The sequence below is a fragment of the Rhyacophila brunnea genome, unplaced genomic scaffold, assembly GCF_057557595.1.
Source record: "Rhyacophila brunnea isolate RB1 unplaced genomic scaffold, BYU_Rbru_1.0 scaffold_9, whole genome shotgun sequence".
In the NCBI taxonomy this organism is placed as follows: domain Eukaryota; kingdom Metazoa; phylum Arthropoda; class Insecta; order Trichoptera; family Rhyacophilidae; genus Rhyacophila; species Rhyacophila brunnea.
In genome coordinates this window covers 11,776,773-11,796,798 of record NW_028233361.1, presented here as the reverse complement: position 1 = coordinate 11,796,798, position 20,026 = coordinate 11,776,773, and the positions used below count along the sequence as shown (strand labels likewise).

Genomic DNA, 20,026 nt, shown 5'->3' with positions numbered 1-20,026 from the left:
AATAAAGCTTTCATAACTTTTATTTGTTAAAATCGACGTGAAATGAATGAGAATTTTTTCGAGTGGATCTATTCGTCAAAATGGGCATCAGGCTTAAAAAATCAATTTTTAAAAAATAGAACCAATTAAAATTTATGAATGGATATTGATGGAATATGGAATGGAAACTTTCTTACCCAATTTGTATCACGTAGTAAATATCTTATTCATTTTAGGTATTCAATTTATATTATTAATTTGTTCTACGATACTGTGGAACAGATTGGGATACATTATTATCTACAAATTTAGTATTGTGTATTTGGATCAAAAAAAAAATCAAATAAGTTTACTAAACTGACATAATAAATCTGTTCTTTTAATCGTATGGCGACAGAATGTAGGCGACATCGTAATATTTAAGATGTTGAAACAAAACCACAGTCAAACACAAAACTGCACCGATAAAACCTGAAATGTCGATGTATTTTCATCAACTTGTGAACGACAGAGAGTCCCCCAGAAAAGCCCTGCAGATCTCAACAATATTCTCAGTGGTATAGATTTCTTCGCAGTCAAAATATTATATACTACGAACTTCGTGTACATCGATATGTCAATCTGTTATTGTTAAATGTATCCATATGGTAGAGGCAAAATATTGTGATATGTTTTTACAAAATAATTCAATAATTTACACTGTCCAGGATGAATGGCGGTGCTCAGTGTGCCGTCGAAAGCTGGCGTCCCGCGCTGCAGCAGCCGTGCCCCAGGGCTCAACAGATTCCCTCCTTGAGATTCCTGTGGTGGAGTCTTTGGCAAGGAGACACTCCGATGCAAGGCTTGGACCTCCGGGCTCACCGGCAGGGCTGGCACCACCGAGGAGTCCTGAACTCAGGAGGCATTCCGATGTATCACCGGCCTCGTTAAAGGAACTTGAAAAGGTTTTTTTCGTTTAATTTATTTACTCTCAACAGCATAAAAAATTATACACCCGAAAAAATTGACAAATTAATTCAAACACTTTATCGACACACTCTAATATTAATTTCCTTTATTTTGTTAACTGTCAATTCATGGTGGAACTGCATTGTATTGTTGTTTTTATTTAATAAAACGCAATTTTTTATAGTACTTATTCCACTTTTAATTAATATATTAGGACCGGTTTCGTCCGCTTCAGTGGGACATTTTCGACTGAAACCGGTCCTAATATATTAATTAAAAGTGGAATAAGTACTATAAAAAATTGCGTTTTATTAAATAAAAACAACAATCTAATATTAATAATTATTTAAAGCAATATTGTACAAACATAATTTTAAATGAGAAATATAAAACCATGTAAGAAAAAATATCAAAGTACCCATTCATCAAATACGTTGATGTAAAATACAAAAACTGATTGCCAAAATGTAACGCAATTTAGAAAGCGCTTCAGAGAGTATTGTAAAAACTACTAGTAAACTACCGCAATTAGATAGGACACGTATAGCTTAATGGTCAGTGTACATAGGCGTGAATCTTAGTGGCGTAGGTTCAAATCCTATTAAGTCATAAGTCATATTTTTTTCAAAAAAGATTTTTTCTAATGGCTCTATATTTCTTGGAGTTATGTTTGTTCAATAAAATAATGTTATATTCTTAAATCTTATGAATTATTCCATTCTTACACTATTCTTTATGACAGTTTCTAATGATGATAACCACTTTGTTTTGTTATATAATTGAATAATACATAATGGAGTAGAATCTTATAGACTTAAAAAAACCTATACCAATTGTTAAATGTTTACTACGATAGTTATAAATAATTACAAGATAAAAAGAACTTTGTATATACAACGTTTTTAAATTTTCTGTTGAATCATATAAACTTGACTTGTTGATAGAAATACTGAATAATGAAATGTCATTTCATATTGATTTCCATAGTAACGCACGTATATATTATTTAATAATTTAGTTGCTAGGACCCCCTAGCAAGCAATAATGGTATCGAAATAACTTTTCATACAAAACAGAATTAACTAAAAATGAATTCAATTCTACTTAAAGATGGCTAAAAGTATTTATAAAATGCATTGGCATCGTGTTCTGATATATTATAAAAGTTTCAAATGTCTAGCTAGTCGGAAAGTTAGTTAAAATCGATTGCAAGATTTGTACCGGACAAACAACCACCGGACAAATAAGAATACGACCTAAGAAAAACGTTGTAAAAAAACAGTTGACACTCGCTATTTGTCATCGATTTTTTATGCAAATTTATGATATTTCGTTTCTGGTGAGTTATAAAATAACCTATAAAAGTCGAAAGATTGGATAAATTTGAACGTCTTGAAACACAGCGATTTTTTTTAATTAACTCATATTTCCATGGGAAACTGAAATACCTAACGGGTAAGGAGTGGCAGGTAACCGATCTCGAGTAAGGAATAATCCGGGATAAACTTTAACACGTGTCTAGAATACGTCATACATCGAATACTGACAACTACTCTCGGTTTATGCATTGACGCCTATTTAATATTAGTGTATTACACGTGCATAATGCGTGTTTCATTTTTATAGGACACTAACACATTCAAAACCCTGCATCAAAATGTAGTGTATTAAAAATTGCCTATCGGAATTCCATTTATTATCTGTTCTGTGCACATTTCCTATTAATCAATAGTGTATGCTTAAACCATGATACTATACCAGGTGTAGGTTAATTGAATGTTTAACAACACGGATGCCAAAGATAATTTAATTGTAATATTTTTTTCTTCGGTTCAGTTAAAAGGTGGCACCCAAAACATGAAAGGCTCAACTGCAGACTTAGACTGGCGCGGCCGTGGAGGTGGAAGCCGAGCCTCAAGTCCGCCAAGAACCCCAGGATGCACCATAGGTCCTGGCCCCATCGCCGGGGCTGGTTCCCGCCGAGGGTCCCGCGTACCGAGGCAGAGATCATGCGATGACGATCTGACGCCAGCCGGTGTCCCGCCTTCTTCAAATGCTGGACAGGAAGGAGGGGGTTTGGGACTGCCATCACCCATGCCGAGAAGGTAACCATAGTATTAAATTCTTATATGTCTTGGTAACATTTTAAAAGCTGTACAAAACCTTCATCAGACCCTATATTAAACTATGGGCAGAAACAACGTAAGATAAATCTGAGTGTCTTTAAAATATAGATATTGAGAAAGACTTCAAAACTGGACGGAATATTTATTTTAAATAATGCTCCCTCACATGCTCTAACTAAGGAGCGGAGAAGAAGAAAATGGTGACATGTAAATTGTACGTATCACAGTTCACCGTAAACAGTCGTACAGAAAATAGATGGCTAATCAAAAAATGACGCGTTGTTTGCGGAACATTCATTGCATACAGCAATATCCCAATTTTATCAGATTCAATAAGAATATTAATTCCATATTGATTGAAATCAAATATTTTATTATAACGCTGTCATTATTATTAGATGTTTGATAAGTATGACTTAATACTTACAAACATATGCTTTTGAATCATTCAGAATTTGATAAATATTTATATGATATGATTATAATATTTATAATTTACTTACCTATCTATTTTCTTCAGTCTAGTATTGCGATTATTTTTATTATGTTTTAATTAGACATAAATTTGATCTCAATGCTATACGGCCATACGCCTACGATAGCCGAACAGTTACGCATAAGGCAACTTATAACTAAACTGAGGTTTGGCAAAATTTTACATGTTGTTTTTCAATGTATGTACCTAATATAGTGACTAATATCCATTTATTTTCCCATAAAATGAAAATCTGTTAAGAAACCTTTTCGTGGCCAGCCCAGATTCACAAAGGACTGTATAGCCAATTAAAAAATTAGCTATACGGTCATTGGTTTCCGATACAACAACTCACTGTCAACTGCAATACAGCCAATTGGCATACGTACAATTTTTCATAAAGAGTTTCTAAATGAGAATGTTAGTTCTGTACTTATATAATATAAATTGACACAAAGGCAACAGATAACTGGAAAGCATAAATATAATATATTGTTTATAAAGTTTTATTTTTATAAAATTTGTATTGTTGAAAAGTCTTTGTTTTACATTCTGGTTAATTTCCCAGTGATACTATTTGAGCAAACGCCTCGCTCGAAAAGTTTGTTTTAAAATATACAAAAACCCTACAGAAAACAATTTCAAATTTAATTTCACCATTATATTACTTCTCCGGGTACAGTCGTACTTCTCTGAGATGAAAAATCTTAAACGCTTCTTCACAGGGCATCTGCGTACGACGTGTTCGCTCCGGGCGTAATGGCGAGCGCTGCTGCAGCGGCGGGTGGGGGCGGAAGCGCAGGGTCTCTGGCCCCCGGGGGCGGCGGTGGCGGCCCCCCTTCAAGGAGGGGGTCGTTCAGAGTGGCCCCTGATGATGAGCCCTGCAGCCCGGACAGGCCTCCCACGCTTCTCGTCGACGAGGACAGGCGCCTCCGAAGGCGCGGCAGTCAACTGTGAGTTTCGCCAATTATTGTCTCGCTCTATTTTCATGCATTTGCTAAACGTTTGTATTAAAAACTGCATACCTAGTAATAAAATTACCAGAATTGAAATTAATGGTAATTCTAAATATTGTAGAAAAATATAGATTCATATTACAATACAATTTGTTACAAACGTGAACGTGAATATTTAAAAAGATCCTATGTACATAATATAAAATATTTATATCCCCTACAATTTTAATATAATATCAAATGTGTTGAGGCAAAAAGGATTAACCCTCACACAACAATTTTTACAGGAGGCACAAAAAACGTTTTTTGAATGATTTTGGTTTAATATTGCAACATAAAATATGCACAGACATGGAGTGTATGGTAATTAATGAGTTGTATTTAATTTTTTCGATCTCAATCTGACAATAATTCAAAATTTTATTAACGAAAAATCATTGAGAGCTGATTCCTTTTTCCTTGCATACACAGGATACAAAGGCATTAATCCCGAAGTAATCAGTACCTACCTACTAGTATAAGAGTTTTAGTAGTACTATTGATAATAGTATGTATTTATAAATATTATTATTCTTTATACACATTACCCAATGGAAAGGTTTGTCATACATCATCCATGTAATATAATCATATTATGATGTGCTTACTCTTGAAAACATCATACACAAATAATTATAGCATGCAAATAGTTTGTTGGTCACACACTAATATAATAATATATATCGATCCACCAATTCTGAAAACATTATGTCATTATTTTATATAAATAAATCTTTTAATGACTTTTTTAATTTAGTTTTCCTAATGTTATGAAAATAATTAATATAAGTTATGTATTCATACGATACCTTTTAATTTTTTAAACTGGTATGTGGTATTTTAAAATCCATATATTATATAAAAGTTAAAAATATACTTTTGTTTAATTTCGTTTTCCAACTGACATCTCTATATTATAATAAATACAAACGTTCCTTTGTTCAAATTACCTTTCAGCAAATTCCAATTTTGAATTTTCACGACAAATATAATTTTGATATTTTGCACTCGATTTTTTTTTTATTATTGACTTGGCTGTCAGAATTATTTTAATTTTGACATGCATAGTCATAATTATGTATGCCTAGATACAGATATTGTAATATTGAAGAATGTAATTATTATTATTTTGTTAAATAAGATAAATGCATATCGATCAATGAATTATACTTCAGCTAGTAACTTATAAAATACGTTAAAATACCTAAAAAATACTTAAAAACTATCAATATTTCTTTATATATCATTTTATACCGGAACATGATATTTCATGCAGCTCCATCGTCCAATATTTGTATATAACTTTCCCTGTGAAAATGAGATGCGTGCAGCAACCCCTTATGTCACCGCATCAAAACCATCCATACCGTGCACTAGTTTTTATGTGCGGTGATACTAAGACTCATGTTTATTTAAGTCCCGACATCGCCGCTCTGGTGAACCGTGGAGCCCTCGGAGGCTCGGCCGCGGGGGCTGCGGCAGCTGTTGCCGTGTGCCCTCCCCCCAACTCGCCCCCTCATACGGCCTCTGCCAGACAACAGTCGATAGATGGAGAAGCGATACGCATCGTAATCCACGATGTCGACAGCGCTGGAGCCTCCAGGCGAAGAGTTCTGCTACGGAGGGATCCCGCTGACAAAGCCCATCGCAGTGAGTATAACTTTTTCACTTTCATATTTTCAAGTTTCTTGTCTAGTTATTTCCCACAGAGAGTGGGAGGAAAGTAAAGTCATGTCCGATTTCGACTCCGTAAACGGAAAGAGCAGTATGCTTCGTTACAGTTGGATTATCATCTGAATCAGCGTATTAAATTATTATTACCTGGGTTTATTAAAATTTACGAATATCTAGTGGCGCCCGTGAGAATTAATCACTAGACCCACACTTTACACAATCAGTAGCAACTAGAGGTCTGAAAGCATAATATTACAGTGTATTAGTAGGTACCCGATAAATAAAAATGCGTTGGCTTTCAACATCTTGACGACATCGCTTCTCAAGTTTATTCAACTTTTCTATCAGCAGCTATTTGGAGTCTCGTTGTTGAGCGATGAGACCGCTGTGATTAGGGATAACCAGAAGGTGTAGTTGGAGAGTCGTCAGGAGGAGAGATGAGAAGTCGAGATTTGATGGTTGCTCCGTTGGATGGAGGAGCGAGTTTTATTTGCAGCGTAAACAATCGGTACAAGAGTATGTTACAAGAGCGTTGTATTATAATACTTATGATACTGCTCCGAGGTCAGAGTCTTTGTGTAACATGTTGCGGTGCAGAGCGACTGACACGAAGCTTACTGATTAAGATTGATACTAATAGGTATTTAGACTGACTAACGCATCAACTAAGACCCGCTAATTATAATATGCATGAATATTCGGTAAATTGCGAGTCATTGCTGATGAAATTAGTTTGCAATTGAGAAATCTGCTGGCCTCTGCAATATTGCACTTCGAACGTTTCGATCCCATCGAAGAATGTCACGCGTGTAGAATATTCTGACTATAGATGCGACAATTGTGCGATAGTTTGAATGACTTGCTAATTCTTACACTGTCGAAATAATGCTGACTTGGCCCGAAGTCATAGACTGCTACAGCTACAGCATAATTGCAACATGGTTTCCGAAGGGGACAATTATTAATTGAATTAATATTAAACTTTTAGCTACGTTGTTATATAGCAAGAGAAACGGTTTGTTCATATTTTAGCTCAACTAAAATACCAATATAAATCAAAATGGAAATCCCGCACACTTTAGTGCACGCCATTTACAGAAATATTATATTAAATAGCGGCTATAAACATAATCGCCATGTTTCATGGCACCAAGGTGCATAATATTAGTTTTTCTATGGCTATCAATAGAATTAAAAATGTAACCTATTAAACGCCTTCATTCTAACGGTACTGCTTTACAGTAATGAATCATGGCATCTTACGAACTCTCAGAGTAACCGTATACTGAACTTCGAGAACAGATGTTTGCGACGGATACTGGGTGTGCGATGACTTATTAATTAACGAGGAGATAATAGAATGCACCAAGCAGCCTTTCATCACGCTGAGAGTGAATTCCAGAAAAGAACTTCAACCTGGCTTGCCTGCTCTTCGAGCCAACTGGATTCCGGTGTCCTGGAAGGCCGCTAAATACTATTTATAGAGTGTATACGGCAGAGATACGGGATACTGGTATGACCTGGAATGATAAAAGAAAACTGGACTGGTGGTATCCATATGCTCCAACTAAGGGGCGGTTATGACTGAAGAGCAGACCATTCAACCATTATGAAAACACTTCTGAAAAAATATATTATAACTAATGGAAAAAATCTTTTTGAAAAAGAGTAAGACACCCCCGCAGGAATCGAACCTGCATCTCTTATCAGTGAGTACTAAAAGGCCAATAGTTAAAATTTGTCGTAATTAAGTATGATTCATTTAGCACAGTTGACTAGGTGCGTGGGCGCGATACCCGAGAGATGCAGGTTTGATTCCTGCGGGGTGTCTTGCTTTTTTCAAAAAGATTTTTTCTATTGGTTATAATATATTTTCTCAGAAGTGTTTTCAGAATTATATATGTTCAATAATTAGAATATTACATTCTAGAATCATTTTGAAAACGTTGGAAAAGCACTGTAATGTGTTATAAGATAAAAATGTAATAGGAATTTTCATTTACACTCTTTTGACATGACTTAAATTTATAGTTTAAAGAAAAAAATCTAATGCGGACTGAATACCTACGATGTGATGAGTTTTCCTGTTATATATTACCTAACGACATCTCTTGCGTGAAAGCTGGTGTCACTAAACCGCCCCAATAAGGGCCTTAAGGATCTCGTCGGCTCTGACGTAATATAACACAATGCAATAATGCCTGCCGCAAGTGACGCTAATTGAAAGTGATTCCGCAAGTGGTCCCTCACGCCACATGCCGCCACTGCCTCTCCCGAGGAGTCAGTTTTTCTTAACATACTCTAGAATTTGCTCACGATAACGTTTTACGACCAGTGGTGGGGCATGATTTTATTACGGAATTAAATTAAAAGATACTGTTTATTTATTTAACAAAATATATGGATACATTTGTGCGTTTTAAAAAAAAGACACGTTATTTGTTTCTGTTTAATGCAATTGTAAAATTAATTAAAGTATTCAAATTAAATTTATATTTTTCATTTTATACTGAATATTCCTTTAATTATGTCCGATCCTAATTATGAGCATCCACACAGTGGAGGTTATATTAATAGATTTTTGTTTTACGATAAATTGTGTAATAAATTAGTAATAAATTGTAAACATGTTCTCTTTTGTCCGGTTACCGTCTGAATATACCTAGCCATAAACGACATTATTTATGAATATGAGATTCTTGTTAAGTAATGAAAATATTTTCAATAACAAAAATCTAATATTATAATTTTGATATTGCGTATAATATTCAGTATTTAGAATCAAATAACTAGTAATTATTTTCAAGAACAAAATAGTCATTAAAAATTTTGTAAACACCAACTGATGCCATCTCTAATCATATTAGTTATAAAATTACCTTCATTAATTACAGAGCTGGTTACCTTGTAAATAGAATTTAAACACCTTTATTATGTAATATAGTTATTAGGATTACTTGTCATGTCTTATAGGCAAATCGGTAGAACTAAATCAATAAAACCACTCACCTGGAGAATGAAAGATGTGAGTTTTAATCCCATACCCAAAAAAATATAAAACGTCATTCATATAAACTTCTAGCAACAAGAGCAAAAAGGCTGCATACTTTCTTCAGTCATATTTCCCGTAATAAGAATGTTATGCCAATGTCCTTCATGAATATTGTTGTTCGTCTTTTTCTAAGGGGGTTACCATATTTTATAGTGGTTTGTTATTTTAATTTGGTATGATGTCCAACTATTTAGCTTAGTTTTATATTATGTACATAATTTATTGATAAATAAACACTGAACTGTTGTATAGTTCTTTATTGTTTCATATATATTTTAATATTATAATATGATAGTATGGCTTTTTCATGTTGATAGTTTAATGTCCATTGCGGACACAGTATACAAGGAACAATTATTTAATTAAGAGATTATTTGTGAACTGCTTGGTTGAAAGGTTTGATATCGACTACTCATTATATCTAATACAATGTAATATGACAAGTTTGAGTAACAAGTACATAACTATTGACTGAAACCTTTAGTTATATGTCGATAGATGTTCATTGTTGACGATGATAAATTTCAGATTGGTAGCAAATTTCCAAAATGGAAATCTTCGTTAAATTGTTAAATAAAATTTTACAGGTAAGACAAACCATGATCCCTGATGTTATTTAAATATCGTTAGATATGTTCATAGCCCACCTTTTAGTACATATGACTCAATTGACTCAAAATTAATAAAAAAAATATTGTTTTAAAACGATTATAAGTCCTTCTACGGAAACGCAAATTCAATTAACATACAAAATAAGATAATTGTACTGAAAATAAATAAATAAACCTCTCCCAAGGTCAAAATAGAAGACAAAAAACAGACATACCAACTGACATACTGTCAAATGTCACCACGAAATGGGAAAAATGGTGTTGTTTAATTTTTGATAAAACTTTTATATTGTAATTAACTATTTTTTTCATTCAACGAATAATTCACAAGATTTAAAATTGACAGTTAATTAAAAATTATTAGCAAGCCCAAGTAAGTTACAATAAAAATCTTGGAGTGATCCGTGATGTCGGTTAGTAATTAAAGTAATACCTATTTTGATTTAAAATATAAAAGCCGATCGCCAATGTAGCTCAATTTAGAAAGCGCTTCAGTGAATAATAAAACCGATTAGTTAAAATTTGTCGTAAGTAAGTATGACTACTTTAGCATTTTGGTCAATGTACGTGGGCGCGATACCCGAAAGATGCAGGTTCGATTCCTGTGAGGTGTCTTATTTTTTTTCAAAAATATGCATTATAATATATTTTCTCAGAAGTGTTTTCAAAGTTATGTATGGTTTATATTGTATTTTAATATGACTGTTGACTTATGTTTTTTTGAATTCATTGGCCTTGATTTTATACCATGTATCCCTGCTACTAGGCATCAGAACATAATCAAATAATATATATTATGTAGAAAAAAACATAATAAACATGAAGTATTGTAATACTCAGTACTAAATTTAATTTACTAAACATTTTTATTCGATACGTTTTAATACGAGTCGTTCTTGCATCGTACAACAATGATTTTCGTGTGTATGTGTGAGTTCTGGCCAGCGAGTAATAAAACCTGTTGCTCGCATAAACACGCGTCGCTCCCAACCACCCTGACCCTTCCCAACAACCCCACTTCCTGCCGTCGTCGTGAAAAATCGACGCCCACGCCGCGACGCCGGGTTCGCTAGCGTCGACCGTTTTTCTATCTGTTCGCTTCGCTGGATGAAAAGAACCCTACTTGCTTATTTCTAAAGCGTTCACTTTGTGCTAAAACAGCGCATTAGAACTGATATCATTCGTACGAAAACATCGATTTGTATTTGATATAATACTATATAGTATATAAAGCCCCATTATCGTTTCAAATACACTTATAAATATTATAAAAGAGTACCTAATACGCCGTCATTACAGAATATATATTTCATTTTTTGGATAAATAAATCTTACAGATAAAGCTTTAATATAAGAAAGTGACGCTGGCAACATATTGTATTTAAGCTATCGAATATCCATTTATCTCGAGATATATTTGACATGTTAAAATGAATCGAGTTAGTGTTTTTTTTTATTTAAAGAAGTTTTTGTACATCATTGTGGACCTCGGGTTTTCCTCATTAGTTTGTCATAATTACGTGGTGTTTTTCAATGTGTCATTGGTTCCAAATTAACTCTTCTTCGACCATATCCGCCCCTTAGTTGGAGCATATGAACACCACGAGGCGCCTTCAAGAATCCCTGTCACTCACCAGTCTTCTTGCATCGTTCCATGTCAAACCAGCATCCCGTAACTCTGCCGTATACACTCTATAGATATTATTTAGCGATCTTCCAGTACGCCGGAATCCGGTTGGCTTGAAGAACAAGCAAGCCAAGTTAAAATTCTCTTCTAGCATCCGCAGCACGTGTCCAACGAGCGCCTCTTTACTCCCATCGTGATGAGAGGCTGCTTGGTACAGTAACTAGTACCCATTGACAAAAAATGTGACGAGGCCAAGATCTACATTGGCTTGTAGATCCAATAAAAATATTATTACTTAGCTGAACAATCACGTATAAATTTAAATAACAAGAAATAACTAAAACAAATTACCAACGCACAACATCTATTCGTCGCCTTCTATTCGTCGACTCTATCAAGGTTGTTCAAGAAATAATAGCTGTCAGCTGGACATTAATTTTATTTTGCATTTGCTAAAAATCAACGTAAAGGAATCTACCGTTATATGCAACCGTAGACTAATAATTACCTTTTAATCTGCGATGGACAGAACATTGAAATGTATTGACAGCTCCGTGTACTTGGTCGTGCATATTGAGTCGTAGCACTTCGCAAAGAGAGTTCCTTTTCTGAATGTAGATATGGTTGGTGCAGCATTCACTTGAGGCTATACTTCAGCTGAGGCATAGTCTAAAAAGATCGTGACTAGGCGATGCGCAGATTGTGCAAATGACGAGAGCCGAACGAAATATAATTTTTCACAAAAATTCGACATGCGTCCTTTTAATGTGATGTTTATTATTATATTCGTAATAATAATAGTACATTCATTGCATTGTTTTCTTTTTCAAGTACATACGGAACGTTTTTTAGTCATCTTTACACGATTTAAGAATATATTCCTCCAACGCCATCACAAAACGAATTGACGTGCTCACAGGTCAACTATCGCTCTCCGACTGGCAGCACGGCCGAAATCACGTCCCATATACTGTTGAAAAGTATTTGCCGTTTCACTTATGTACGCTCTTAATACATAATATCGTGAGCTCCAGGTTAAAATAGTTCAATGTTTGCGCACTACCGATGGTATTTTACGGAGCCATTTATGGCACATCAAAGACTCATAGCCCTTGTATACATGCATGGATTTATTGGCAATAGTGCGTATTTTAAACTATCGTAATAATAACTGTTTACACGTAAAAGTGCTGACTGTCATTCGAATTCATTCTTTAAGAGTGAGCGAGACGCAATGTTATCATTTTATGTTACTATTTCGTCATATTTGACAGGTAGTGGATAATTGATGAACCTGAAAAATTGTCCGTAGTTCGTTTTTTTCCGGCAGGTTCACCACTATCGTTCTACTGCGCAGATCGAATAAATCCCACTGTCGCATGTCGCAATCTTGCCAACTTCTTGAAAGAATCTAGAGCCAACTGACATGAAAAAAAATCTGACATGACCTTGGAAAACGCAAAAGGACTGACGAGTAATAGATATCCTTGGATGTGATGCGTGGTGTAGTACGTAACGGTTACATGTAAATTGTACGTATTATATTTCACCGTTGCTCGCCGTGAGTTTTCTTATCGGAAACAGATGACCATATAGTTTACGGTCATCTCTATAGCACCGAAAATTACGCGTTGTTCTGTATTTCTAATTTAATTACATAAGTACCTATTTTCTAACGTCTTTCCCTTGTATTTTGGCAGTGTTTATAACGTATTTTGTGTTTTAGGTACAAGTCGGTTAACAGGAAGCCAGGCGGAAACCGCGCCAATCTTCATAGCTGATTTTGGCAAAATTCATGAATTCAAGAATGAAAATCTAACCTAACCTAACCTAACAAATAATCCAATATATCCGGCTATTTTCAAAATTTGTTCCTGTAAACCGACAAGAACCGTGTTTTATTCATACGTAAATTTTATCTCAGTACTATACAACGCAAAGAGTTTGGACGGTCATAATATACATACGACCATATATTTACGATACAACATTTTACGGTGAATTGTGATACGGTGATCTGTATGTACAAATTACAAGACAGGGTCCATTATCCACATACACAATGCTAGAAATGTAAATAAATTATGATGAATAATAAACCATGCCTATCACCATTCTACCAAAGATTTTACAAATCATCTCATGTGAAATACGATCTTACTTAATTTATAAAATGTTTTTTTTATTAAGAGCATATTTTTCTTTTCAGCATCATTTTGTCCAATATAAAAACATATCCTGACAAAATGGCTTCCAGTTGTAAATACCATAATAATTTTATGCCATCACATTTGTGGTATAATACTCGTATAATATCTGGAAATGTTCGGTTGAGTTCGTGAAATTGAGTGATGAAAATGTATTTCAAAATTATTTGGTCAGTCATTCCTTTGGACATTCGTTAGACTTCAGGGTCTATATTTGCTGTCACCCTTAATCCTTTCTATGCCGCAATTAGTTAATTGATAGTAATTAACATAAAAATTGGTGTAATTAGGGCGTCAAAAGACGCTTTGGGCACTTAACCGGTTAAGAAACGTCAAAGTTTTTTTATATAATAAATTGTCTTGAAATTTATACGTTTTATCAGTATTTTAAACACTTTTTAAATAGTTCAATGTAACATTATTGGAAATTTTTATGTTTTCCTTCTTGTGCCATGTACCATGTGGTGCTGCCACAATGACTTTGACTCATTTTACATTTATCACTAAGAAAGAGAGTTGAAATTGTGTACACTGAATGCAATGAAAACCCGATATCTTCAACAATATAAAATTCTTAGAGCTTGCTTTTTATTTAATATGCTATATATTATAATATCAATGAAAAGGATTTCAAGTTATACGTAATATTCATATTTTTATTAAAATCGATAATTTTTAAAAACTATGAATTAGTCAAAAATCTTTTCAATACAATATAGAAAACTTAAAAAAATATTTTTTAATAATAAATATAACTAAAAAATAATATGTAAAAATAAGATGGGTTCCTTTAACAAATTCACATTTTTTAATTGTAAGTTTATCTTTGACTTAAAATAAAAATATTTTTCATTTTTATGTTTTCAGATACATTTAAATTATCAAAAAAATGTCTCAAATTGCAAGCTTCGTATTTTTCCATTAGGTGCCTCTGGTAGGTAAAGAATTCGCCTTAATAAGCAAATATTTATTTCAGCTTTGAAACGTTTTAAATATATACCATAATAAGGAAACTGTACCAAACAATGAATAAAATAATGTTATAAAAAATATTAAAAATAGTACTATTCGGTATAACTTCTATTAAAATGTTTCTAAAATTTCATTTTAATTGATTCATATTACTTAAATTCTTGACAAGAAGCATCGAATTTATGTAATTTTAAATGCCTTCCTGGAATCAGTCCTAATAAAGAAAAATGGTTCTCAATAAAAAAAAATCCTTTCTTTTCTTTACAACAGTCTAAAAGGCGTACTGACGGTAGTATATTAATAGTTAAATAGTAATTTAGTAATAGCAATAAAACAATCACATAAACATTCAGACTTCAATCACATATAACAAATACCTAGCATTTGGCAATTGCCACTCATATAGTGTTAAATACCAGGGCTTCGAACCGGAACTGAACCGAAACAAAAAACCGTTATTTTAGTAGGAACGAAAACCGGAACCAAACCGGAAAAAAATATCAGTTACCCCACTTCAGTCTTCGTTCATGTATGCTTACATGTATTATTTTAAAAAATTATGGCTACGGCCTTGCGGTGCAGCATAGCCATTGGTTTTGGAGCGTGGCGGTGGGCTATCACACAAGTACCATAAAATGTTCAAAATAATAGTAGAAGATATTTTTTAATACAAATAAAAACATTTATAAACTAATCACTCGGATCTGAACCGAAAACCGGAAAAACCGTTTTTATAATATGTTTTTACTTGAACCGGAACGAAAACCGAAACGAAAGAAAATAACGGTTCGAAGCCCTCTTAAAAACCATTGTCTCGCAACAATAATTTATATTTTTTTTTGTAGAAAATATTTTGTAGTTCTGTGTAAAAAGTCACTATTTGAAAAAAAAATTACACCCAAAATTTTCTATAAACCCATTCAGCACAACAGTACCATAGCTGTTTGTAGGGTCGAAAGAATTTATTCAGTATTAGGAATCTATCCATATATCAGTAGGTACTGTTCTTTTTGTTATTATCTATTTTTGAAAACTCACTTTAAATGTCTTTTTTAAATAGGCATCGCTCATTCTTTTGAATCAACCTAAGTAACGTTCCTTCCGTCCACAATACTGACCATAATAAAAAAAATAGGCAGACAATAAAATCCTGTTTTATTATCATACTGTGATATAAAAATGTCGTAAAAGAGGATTGTATTAAATAATTTGTGTACTGGCTTGCATTATTAGAATCTACACACATATGTATAAAAAATTATGGAGACATATTATATTTATCAATATTATATAACCACTGGCTATTGATTTTATTTAATCTATTTTTTAATAAATGTTCACTATTTATCCTGAAAAATAAAATCAAGAGAATCCTGAATTTTAAATCCAGTTCAATCAAACATTGATTGGCAATATTTACATATTAAATTGCATTGCATTAAATTAAATTATAAATAAAATAGATATATCTTATCGGAATACTTCAGATAGTATAGTTTATTAAAAATTGTAATACAAGAAAGATACATTGATTGTAATTTTAATTGAATAAGATAACTGGACAAGAGGCGGAATTGTATTTTAAAACGATATTACTCTGGCTTTTACTATTATATATAAATTAACTACCAAAGAACAGATTAATAAAATAAAAATTCGAAAGCCAGTCCCTACGGACCAAGAGTTTGAAGTCAGATTTGATGTATTGCTTTGTGACGGTAAGGCCATTAAACGCGAGAAATATAATGCGCTTCTCGTGTCCTCAAATATTACCAATACTAAATGCCCATTTCGTTCACGTGATTAACATTCACGTATATTACGAAACAAACGTAGCTGTTGAAAATAATAAATGTTCTTTAACTCTCCCTTTCCTATGTGTCACCTTGGTACCCAGTCCATTGAACTGCAAAATATTTCAGTCAATATGCATTTCATCATTTTCATATTTTGACTATTCCTAGAATAATCAATATTACATATAATTAAAATGTTATTCGTTTTTAAAATCGATAGCATTATACAGTAAATACAGAATATAATTGATTGATATCCGTGAGTTTTCTTTTACCTGTCATAACTTACGAGGGTGGGTCAATAATTCCTTAGAAAAAAGCATAAAAACAGTTTTTATTTTTGTATTTTTTTTTTATTTCTCAACATAATCTCCTTGGAGCTCAATACACTTGGTTAGACGTTTCTCAATTTTTTTTAAACCGTCAGAAAAATAAGTTTTCGGAAGGTCCTCAAAATAAGCATTTGTCCGATCGATGACTTCTTCATTTGCAAAAAAACCTTGTCCACTTAGCCATTTTTTTAAGTTTGGGAAAAGGAAAAAGTCACTGGGGGCTAAATCTGGCGAATACGGTGGGTGGTCGACCAATTCGAACTTCAATTCTTCAATTTTAGCCATTGATCGTAAACATGTGTGAACACGGGCATTGTCCTGATGAAAGAGGATTTTTTTCCTGTTTAAATGAGGCCGTTTTTCTTCAATTTTGTTTTTTAGCTGGTCCAATAAAGATGCATAATAATCCCCTGTTATTTTTTTTCCTTTTTCCAAATAGTCAACGAAAATAATTTCACGTGCATCCCAAAATACAGTAGCCATAACCTTACCAGCTGATTTTACGGTTTTCGCCTTCTTTGGACATGGTTTGCCTTCGCAATCCACTGCTTTGACTGTTCTTTAGTCTCGGGAGTATAGTGGTGTATCCATGTTTCATCTACAGTCACAAAGCGACGAAAAAATTCATCCGGATTGCGTTGCATGAGCGACAACAGGCTTTAGAGGCCACCACCCTATTGCGTTTATTGTCGACTGTGAGCAAACGCGGCACTCATCTTGCAGAAATATTTTTCATGCCCAATTTGTCATGTAAAATAGAAATGACGCTACCTTTTGAGATCCCTGTAACCTCAATTATCTCACTCAACTTTAATCTTCGGTCACTTAACACCATATCGTGGATTTTATTGATCATTTCTGGTGTAGTCACCTCTACAGGACGTCCTGAGCGTGGTTCATCCTTTGTTGATGTACGACCACGTTTAAATTCATTTAACCAGTTATAAATAGTTACAAGTGAAGGAGCAGATATGCCGTGAACTAAATCCAACTCATTTTTTATATTAAAATGTTTAATAACAGCTCTAAACTCAATTTTCTCCATTTTTGTAAACAAGCAAATTTTTTTTTTAAATGTACGAAAATAAAAAACAACAACCCGACCAATCTGATTGAAACTTCGCAGCATACTGAATCGGTAGTGCCGCTGCATGAAAACAAACCGCTTACAGTAATAGTCGCGCCACCTGTCGGCTTTTCTAAGGACTTATTGACCCACCCTCGTATTATAAATACACATTGCAAACAGAGCATCACAATCAATTACGATCAAAAAACATGTATCTAAAAGTATATATTGCGACAAAGAGAGTCACACATAGTGAGATAGTAAGAGGTGAAATCAAAATAGTATTATGACTTGTAAGCTGTAAGAATGTATAAAAATTCTCGTATGATTTTAATTAAGTTTTAATGTTTTTTTGATTATTCTATCTATAAAATAAATCGTAAATAATGATGATAAAACCTTATTAGACCTATTTATGTTGCCAAAATCGATATCTTTACCTTACTATTAAAACCTTGTAAGTCCGATATTATGGAAAAATGAAGTTTGTTCGACAAAATTAAAAAAAAAACATTTTAAATCAAATCAAAACCTCGGTTCTCTAGACCTAGACTAACATGCTGTCCATCTATCGACAAATTTTAAAAACTCGTAGTTCTCGTGGTTTCAAACAAGAAATTAAAACCTTGTCTTTCACAACCAGTGTTAGCAGATTCATCGATTAGAGAGGTGTTTAAAATATTGTTTTTATTACGTTTTTCCCTCCCCTCAATATTCTTCTCAAACACATTAACGAGGTTTTAATAGTAAGGTGACGATATTTTCCTTTTACCTACTGTAATATTATCAATTTCGTACAGTAACCTAATCAGTGGCGCGCCCAGGATTTAATATTGGGGGGGGCCAAGGAGGAGAATGTAAAACAGCCTAATTTCTCGTTGTCTATTGCACTCGGTGTACCTACACCATGGTACCCACATCCTGAAACGGGCCCTCATGCTAGGCTTTGCAGGCCCCCTACCTACCGCTAAGATTAAAGGCAGTGTGAAACACTACATTAACGTTTTTCAAATTGTGTTTTAGTTCAAATTAAGGGTACTTATACATAAGAATTGTCGATTTTCAATACATCCACTTTAATAATGGAGCTGTTGAGTATCGACACATAATAATCAAAAAATATATTGCACAATTATATAAGTAATTGAAAATTTTCATGGCCAAGAAGTGTGTTAGCGCCGCAGGCGACTTTTTTTACTATTAAAGCTAATTTATTATGTGTGTTTATCTGGTCAACCCGACACGCCAGGCCCCCAACAGCCTGGGCCCCCAAGCTAGAGCTCTGTCAGCCCTCCTCAGCCATGACCTACACCACTCCGGAATTTGGGTGGACACCGAGAATTTTTTGACAGTTCCATTAGGGATTGGGTTTCTAAAAAAACCTGACATTAGTGTTTCGAAATTTTTGTGTTTTTTTTGCCAGTGTTTTTATTTGTCTAAGCCCAAAGGCTTATTGGCTTTCAATTTCAATGGTTAAAATCATTCTGATAATTTTCATGTTTGGGGGGTGTCAGGGCCCTTTCCCCCCCCACCCCCTGGTTGCGCCACTGTAACCACCTCACTTCAGTGTGAAAAATCAAACAATCGTACTTAGTTTCCATAGAAATGCAAAGTTTTTTTTTAAAATTCCTGTTTTTAAAGGTCTGGATTAGATGAAATTTACCATGTTGGTCTAGTACAGGTTTTAGCACTGCTGTAATGTTTTCGAAACTATAGATTCCCTGTGTAAATAAAACAGTGCGCAGATATAATGTTAGGATTTCTTGTCTTTGCGAGGGTAACAAATCCTTTAAATGAGCCTAACATTGACGGAGCACCATCCATACAAATTCCTCCATGATATTTTAGATTTTAGACGCGTACGATCGATTCGGCAACATCAAAATCACATTAGATCTTTCATCGGCTTTCAAAATTTCACGAAGGACTTTTTCGGTTTTCGCTATTTCGCGGATTTTTCTGCTTTTATCATTATTTTCGCGGTGCACATGCAACAAGCCAGCGGTGCACCGGTTAAGAACCACTGGTCAAGAGCCACAATATTTATTTATTTATTTATTTATTTATTTATTTATTTATAAAAAAGAGTATTACGGCAATACAGCTTTTGACCAATGCGCCATAATACATAATACATACAAATATATAAAAATATCTTAATTA

General features: G+C 33.7%; 1 protein-coding gene across 1 annotated transcript in view; it reads left to right on the top strand.

Annotated features, from left to right (window-relative positions):
• Fife (regulating synaptic membrane exocytosis protein fife) overlaps positions 1 to 20,026 on the top strand; it is an 89,703-nt gene that overhangs the window by 21,477 nt on the left and 48,200 nt on the right. Inside the window, exons 3-6 of the mRNA XM_085960019.1 lie at positions 687 to 923; positions 2,764 to 3,032; positions 4,254 to 4,481; positions 5,941 to 6,173. Of these exons, the coding sequence (XP_085816145.1) occupies positions 687 to 923; positions 2,764 to 3,032; positions 4,254 to 4,481; positions 5,941 to 6,173 (967 nt within the window). The remainder of the gene's footprint in view (positions 1 to 686; positions 924 to 2,763; positions 3,033 to 4,253; positions 4,482 to 5,940; positions 6,174 to 20,026) is intronic.